Raw genomic sequence first — 8,465 nt, 5'->3', positions numbered from 1 at the left:
AAAGAATAAGAAAAAAAAACATGAAAGAATGATAAATATAAAGACTGGATTCCAAAAACAGGGGGGGGGATAAAAAGCGTATAGATGAAGATAATAAAAAGAATAAATAAAAGAAAGTAAGAAAGGAAGGATTTAACACAATGGCTTAATTATAAAAAAAAAGAGCCACAAAAAAAAAGCGCGCGTAAAAAAAAGGCACTGAAAAAAACTCGTTAACAGCGCTACAGAGACTCAAAAATAAGGAATAGGAGAATTAGAAGACGTGGAGGATGAAAAAACGCCGTAATTCTAGACACGGAAAAAAAAGAAAAGAAAAGAAAAAACAAAAATAAATAAAAAATAAAGGTATATGGAAAAATAGAAAAGGCGGAAAGTTAAATATATGGCAAGGAAAAGAAAAAAAATGAGCAGAAGCGTAGATGAAAATAAAAAATCTGGATAAGAAAGAGATAAGTTGTCTTAATTCTAAAAAAAAAAAAAAAAGAAAAAGAAAGCCAGACAGAAATACAAGATGAAAGGATTTGCGAACAGTGCTACAAAGAGGAAGACTGATAAAAATAGATTACAAAAGAGAAAAAGACAAAAACAAAATGCGATAAAAATAAATCAAGGCGTAGGAAAAAAAAAAAAAAAAAAAAAAAAAAAAAAACGAAGCACAGACACAAATAAATGCACATAACAGTAATAAAAGGAATAAGAAAGAGATAATAGAAGATAAATACTGAGATAGAAGAAAAAAAGAATAACGAATAGAGGAGTATAAGAAGAGATAAGAAAGGAAGGAAGAAATAATACATAGACAACACTATCAGCATGTCCTATATAATATAATGAAAAACGAAAAACGAACAATAAAAGAAAGAAAGAAAGAAAGAGAAAAACAAAAATAGGAAAGTAGGAAAAAAAAAGAAAAACGAAAAAGGAAGGAACGTAAGAAGAAAGAAAAAAGGAAAAGAAAGGATAAAAAGGAAAAGGGGAGGGAGGGAAGAAAGAAAGGAGGAAAGACAGAAAGAAAGGAGTAGACAAAGAAAAAAAGAAAGAACGAACGAAAGAACGAAAGAAAAAAGGAAAGAAAAAGAAGAGAAAAAAGAAAAAGAAAGAAAGCAAGAAAGCAAAGCAAAAGACAGGAAATCCGTGGTTTACCGCTACCAAAAACGGAAAAGAAAGAAAGAAAAAGAATAAGAAAAAAAAGATACATAAAAACAAGAACAATAAAAAACTGAGGAAAGAAAGGAAAAGATTGTGAAAACCTTGAATCACTACAAATGTGCAATAAGAAAAAAAATAAATAAATAAAAGGTAGACATTCTGAACACAATAAACAAAGGAGAAATAGATAAAAAAAAAAGAAGAGATAAATAGAGAAAGAAGCAAAGTCGTTAGAGAAAAAGAATAAAAAAAATGAAAGGAAGAGGTGGATAAAGAGGAAAAAACAAACACACGACAAACAGATAAGGCAGGAAATCCCTACAAGAAACTACTACTTGTGCTACTGAGTTATGAGAGAGAGAGAGAGAGAGAGAGAGAGAGAGAGAGAGAGAGAGAGAGAGAGAGAGAGAGAGAGAGAGAGAGAGAGACTGTTTCAATTACAACCAAATGTTAAGGAACGACTTCGTCTCCCAAATATTTGCAGAAAAATTCTCCACACACACACACACACACACACACACACACACACACACACACACACACACACACACACACACAAGTTTAAAGAATTCTACAGGGAGTAAATAAACTCACAACAACAACAACAACAACAACAACAACAACAACAACAACAACAACAACAACTACTACTACTACTGCTACTACTACAATAATTACTACAACATACAACTCCTTCCTACAATTAATATTTCTTGCATCACTTCCTTAATAAAAAACAAGTCACAAGAAAACCAGAATAAAAAAAAAAGAATATTCATAAAAAGTAAAGAAAAGAAAAAAAAGATAAAAGTATATATATAAATAATAAACTTGCATACACATCACAATATTAACACACACACACACACACACACACACACACACACACACACACTTATTTCTAAATAATATAAAGTCCCAAGATAATCATAAACTTTCCACGAGTACTGAAAGACACTCAATAGACCAAGTGTTGATAAAGAGAGAGACAGAAAGGGACGGACACACACACACACACACACACACACACACACACACACACACACACACACACACACACACAGTATATAATGATGTGCCATGTGTTTAAGAATGTTATACAGAGACAGGAAAGAGAAAACAAACATTCACAGAAGGCTACGAACTCTTCAATGATTTACAAGAACAAGTGTTAGTGTGCGTGGGAGAAAAGGGAGGGGAAAAAAAAGAAGGGGACAAAGGAAGAAAAACGGCTAACATCACCATCCATCTCTCTCTCTCTCTCTCTCTCTGAATCTGTGCAGCAAGGAAGGAGAGAGAGAGAGAGAGAGAGAGAGAGAGAGAGAGAGAGAGAGAGAGAGAGAGAGAGAGAGAGAGAGAGAGAGAGAGAGAGAGAGCTCTTGCTTTAAACACTAAGTCACTATTAACCACAAGAATGCCATAATATCTTAACACAAATGACAATGCTACACACAAACAAACACACACACACACACACACACACACACACACACACACACACACACGAGAGAGAGAGAGAGAGAGAGAGAGAGAGAGAGAGAGAGAGAGAGAGAGAGAGAGAGAGAGACGTCGCAATATCAAAAGGACTATTTTTATGAAGGTTGACGAGACGGGAGGAGAGGAAGGCAAAAAGAAGAAAATAATAATGCAGGAAGATGCACAGAACAGTAATGACTGGAGTGGGCCAGAAAGTTAGCAGCGGGCAACTACAAACAGACATCTCCCCACATCACCTCGCTGAGTTTACGGCCTTGTACAAGAATGTTTAGCGAGTGTTTGCTGTGGCTGGGGGGGCGGGGTGGTAAGGGGATGGAGAGGAAGGAAGATTGTGTTGGGGTAGGGGGGTAGGTGAAGGAAGGAAGGATGGAGGAGGAGCGAGAGGGGGTGGGGGGGTGATGAAGAAAGGAAAAAAACAAAAAAAAAACAGCGGGATTAGGGGTGGACAGGAAAATAACAAAACAAACACACAGATAGACATACATAGACAGAGACACAGACACAGACACGCGCGCGCACGCACACACACACACACACACACACACACACACACACACACACACACACACACACACACACACACACACAGTTAAAGATAACATCACTTGCTCTCCTTAAACAAAAAATAAATAAACTATATAAATAAAAAAGTAAGGAAATCTATATAAAAAAAACTACCAGTTGGAATGATTTAAATAGGTATAGAAGAAGAAGAACAACAACAACATCAACAACAACAACAAGACAATATGAAGAAATACAACAAGTAATACAGTCTTCTATACATAATCTTTTTAATCAAGTGTCTATCTATTTATACTACACATTATGAAAGTATATACACACACATACACACTTTATATTTACATACTCCCAGTAAGACGTGTGTGTGTGTGTGTGTGTGTGTGTGTGTGTGTGTGTTTCCCGCTAGTCTGGTTAATTTATGGGCAAATTCTAGGCAGAGACACGACGTAAATACACATATACTATGAGAGAGAGAGAGAGAGAGAGAGAGAGAGAGAGAGAGAGAGAGAGAGAGAGAGAGAGAGAGAGAGAGAGAGAAGAGAGAGAGAGAGAGAGAGTCAAAGGAACAGTAAAGGTCTGTCTAACAACAACAAAAATAAAGACAACTCACAAATGAAATCAAAATAAATGACGGAAAAAATAAAATGAAGAACGACAAACCAAAGCAAAGAATGAAAACGACAGAATAAGAGAACAAGACGAAGAGGGAATGGAGGAAAGATGAAAGAATAAAGAGAAAGAAGGAATGATGTGAGAAAAATACGGAGAAAAGAATGAATTCAAAAAGGAAATAAAAACAGGTCAGGTAATCTTAAAGAAGCGAAGATGAAAGGAAAGGGATCCCAAACATATATTTCACTAATCTTCACCTATTCCTTTCTTAACCTCTTCAACACTGGAACACATTTTTTATCTTGAGATCTGTGTACCATTAGACCATTTTATTAACATTAGCAAGAGTCTATGGAAGTCAGAAGATCAATGGCAACAGTCTTCACTATTTTAATCCTCAATATAAATTTCTGAAGCTGTATAAAATTACCAAATATTAAGGAGAATGAATAAGGAAACTCGTCATGATACTGAAGGGATTAATACATGCTAAAATTACACAAATAACTAATTTTTCACCACCATCTTACACTATACTCGATGAACACACGAAAAAAATGTAGTAATTATAAATCAAACAAGAACAACAACAAAAACAAACTATGCGAGTGAAATTGGTATGCGTCTTGATAAGAATAATATGCAGTGTTCTATAACTCATTTCCTTTCAAAACTCTCTCTCTCTCTCTCTCTCTCTCTCTCTCTCTTTTTCTTCCATTTTCCAACATTGCAGTCACTTTTCTTTTGGCATAGCATTCCCCTTAGAGGCCTCTTTTCCTCTCCCCACTGGCCTCTCTCTCTCTCTCTCTCTCTCTCTCTCTCTCTCTCTCTCCTCCCCACTGCAGGCCTCCTTTCGTAAACACCCTTGCAACATCTTTCATCTCATCACCACCATCGCCACTCATCACCACCTTCAAGTAATATATTTTCATCACTCTCATCACCACTTGTCATCATCTCCCTTTAATATATTCCCATCACTTATTTTGGAGAGGCGTTAACCTTGCACAACGTTTCCTTAGGCGATGCTATTGTTTTACTATTAGCGTTTCTTCATAATCTCTCTCTCTCTCTCTCTCTCTCTCTCTCTCTCTCTCTCTCTCTCTCTCTCCCACACATTCACTCGGTGACATTTCATTATCAAACACTATCACAATCTTTTCTTGCTTATGCTCAAGTGCTGCATTGCGTATTGTTTTATTCATTTTGTTCATTCAGCAAGCCAGTCATTCATTCAATCTACCTCTTCTTTTTTTCTACCGAGTGCAAAGTCCATGAACTATTACACACACACGCTCGCACACACACATACACACACACACACACACACATACACACATAACCACGCAAGACTTTTTACAGCAATTCCACTCGTGTGTTTGGCATCAGGTTAAAGAAAGAAGGTTCGGAAATCTAAGACGAACAAGATCAAGCTGCGAATGTTTCTACATCAAGACAAACTAGACCTTAAAAAAATATAAAAAAATAACTGACATCTCTTGCATCCCTCTCCGCACCGCTAACTTGCTACCGCTAACAACACCGCATCTCTTTCAACTTCATCTTCCTACCAGTGATTCTTTTTTTATGCATGTGACTGCGTGAGGTAAGGGAAGAAAAAGAGGTGGTGGTGGTGGTAGGAGGGAGGATGAGGAAATAAGAAAGTTAGGGGAAGTAATAATCAAAAGTCGACGAAGTAACAAGATTATCCTACTTAATTAAATTCCGCGAAAAAGCGAACTTCTAACGCATAACTGACGTCAGCCGCGTGCGTGTAACCCTAGGCTCAGAGAGAGAGAGAGAGAGAGAGAGAGAGAGAGAGAGAGAGAGAGAGAGAGAGAGAGAGAGAGAGAGAGAGAGAGAGAGAGAGAGAGAGAGTGTTCGCATCTTCATAATCGTTAACACTAGCGAACGTAAATGAAATGTACAAAAAAAAAAAAAAAACCAGGTAAATAATAATCAAGCAAATGAAAGAAATAAAAAAAAAAATAGAGGAGGAGGAGATTGTATGACGTGTACCTTCTCCGGTCCTGAAACATGTGCCGCGTCCTACCACCATCACGTGAGCTTATGTATAAGAAAAAAACTACATTAGGCAACTAAACTCGAGTTACATATACGCTCCGACACGTCACGTACGTAACGCCGCCGTTCTCACACACACACACACACGTAAACTAATGCCGCAAATCAAACACTCCTACCCTTCCTTGTCTTGCCAACGCCGTTACCATCATCACATATACGCCAGCCCGTAACACCGCGGCTCGGCTTCCCGTCTTCCCAGGTGAGCTTCATAATTCAGCCTTATCTTATCGGCTGCGTCCCGTGCACTGGGACTCATTCATACATAAACAGTGCAGCAGCAGCAGCAGCAGTGTACGTACGCCTGCTGCTGACAAGAGTCACAGCGCACGGCGTAAACACATGCGTGTTTTGTTTGTCTTTCACGCCTGCACGTGAAGCAGTAGAGGTCACAGGTGGTGTCCCTGTGTCCTTCATGCCGTACCTTGTATAATCCTACACCCTTCCCACAGCCGTGCCCGTACGCGAGCACGTGACCTTTACCCCCGAAACGCCTGGGAACGCCAAGATTCTCCTTTCGCGAGCCTTTTTTTTTTTTTTTTTTTTTTTTTTTTTTGCGAGTGTTCCCGCGGGGTAGGGATGTGGCGGTCACCTGGACACACCTGCCCTCGGCCACCTCTCTTCTTGACAGGTAGACACTCAATAACCATATGCTACTTGTCTCAATAAGTGACAGCTACTGAGCACAAATTATGGTAACACGGCGCAACCATCTGAGTCTACCTAATGTCAAGGTACCCCACACACACACACACACATACACACGGGGCATGACAGGCTGGGTTTCTTTACTCCTCAAGGTAGTACTCCGAAGAGGGAGCAAGAGGAGGAGAGTTTTAAAGTTATTTAGCGAGGCAGGAGATGAGTCCCGGGGGAGGGTGTGAGGGTGAGCGGTGTACACAGGCCCGCCGCCACCGCCACCACCACCGTACAAAATATCGTACAGCAAACAGGCAGAGTTCGTACCCTACCCACTGTGCCCGTATGTGCTAAGCTGACACATATCATTACTTCCACCATCCCTACGCCACTCTTCCTTCCCCTACGTAGCACATACACACTCACAGACGCACACACACATACACTCACCCGATGCTGCACTCTCCGCCACCTCCTCAACATGATGCTAAGACGAAACACTGACAAGGAGATGCGAGTATTACGAAGGGGGACTGTCCATACATCCCACAGTGGGGCGAGGACAGGGTACGGAGCAGTGTGTGTGTGTGTGTGTGTGTGTGTGTGTGTGTGTAAAGCTTCGCAGGGTTGCTATTCAGGGAGCCGTGTTTGAGTATGACAAGGCTGACGCACTCAACATTACGCAGTGAACACGACAACACACCACGAATAGGCCGAGAGGGTGCGTGCGTACGTAACAGCGACATCCAAGCCGTAGGCACACCTCCACTTGCCCCACAGTACCACACTCGTCTCCCCAAGCCCTATTATTTGGACGCCGTCAGGGCAACACCAACCCCCGGACCTGCATTCCGTGGCATGAAGGCTGAGGGACAATGTGCAGGACGCGGGGAATCTTATCCTATACGCCAATATCGAGAACACCACAAAACAACAAGCCTTGCAGCGGCCATTTTTGAGGAGGAGGCAAAAAGCGAAGGCGAGGAGGCGAGCATGCTAGCCATCCTGCCCTGCTCTGCCCACCTCACTGCTTGCCTTACCTGTGAGCGCAACGAGAACCAGGACTACTGCTGGCAGTAAGCCTGACATACTAGAAAACCACGCCATATATGCTTCCACATTGATGAAGTTTTTCAGGGAATACTCGCGAACACTCCGCCCCACCTCGCTTACATACACTGAGGCTCCCAGGCTGCTTAGCCTCTGCTACCGCCCGCACACCCTGACGAACTCCGCCCGCATGTTGCCACACAACTAACTCCCTTCATTTTATCTCGGCCAATATTATAGTTAAATGCGTGATTCTTGGTGTATTCTGATAGATATGATGACCCTGATGCGTGTAAAATAGATATATTGCCGATTAGATTGCGGCAAGACCGTCAAACAGCGGTGATAAGAGAATGTGTTCGGTTCGTACGTGCGTTCTCCCTCCTTTACTAGGCCTCTTGCACTTTCCTTTCCTTATAATCATCTGTCAGATGATTCGGAGGTTTGGCAAATTCGCACTAGTCCCTTACATTATTTGTGGCATCGCCTAGAAGGTGCATGGTGGCACGAGGCTCGACGTGGAGCCTGGAACATGTAGAATAGAGGGATGTTGGGAGCTGGCGTGTTTAAGTCTGTGAGGCCCGCACAGGGTGGCAGGCAGGGGCTGTTCTGGGGCCATTGCCGCCGCCCAAACCAACCCATTTTTTTAATTCTTTCGACTTCCTGAGCGTTTTACTTAGCCAGTGGCGACAGTGGCGTGGTGGGGGAGTGCTTGGCTTAATCAAGAGGAGCAGCTGGGCCAAGCAAACACCACGGTAATCCCGGGATCAATATGTACCATTTGAATGAATGAATTGATGTGTCATTCAAGGGATACCACCGTGCGACATTTGAGGGCGGCTGGTTGGAGGAGGTGGGGCCCCAAGGGTTGATCCGGGAGCAGAAGTAGCAGGTGTAGGGGCCCCTGA

At 41.5% G+C, this 8,465-nt stretch overlaps 1 protein-coding gene across 1 annotated transcript in view; it reads right to left on the bottom strand.

The window, feature by feature from the left end:
* LOC123511398 (protogenin B-like) overlaps positions 1 to 7,703 on the bottom strand; it is a 202,355-nt gene extending 194,652 nt beyond the window's left edge. The window contains exon 1 of the mRNA XM_045267242.1: positions 7,548 to 7,703. Coding sequence (XP_045123177.1) covers positions 7,548 to 7,614 — 67 coding nt within the window. The 5' untranslated portion in view covers positions 7,615 to 7,703. The remainder of the gene's footprint in view (positions 1 to 7,547) is intronic.
* Between the last annotated feature and the right edge of the window lie 762 nt (positions 7,704 to 8,465).

This window comes from Portunus trituberculatus, chromosome 31, assembly GCF_017591435.1.
Source record: "Portunus trituberculatus isolate SZX2019 chromosome 31, ASM1759143v1, whole genome shotgun sequence".
Classification (NCBI taxonomy): domain Eukaryota; kingdom Metazoa; phylum Arthropoda; class Malacostraca; order Decapoda; family Portunidae; genus Portunus; species Portunus trituberculatus.
The sequence above is the reverse complement of the archived record's forward strand: the minus strand, read 5'-3'. Positions and strand labels throughout refer to the sequence as shown.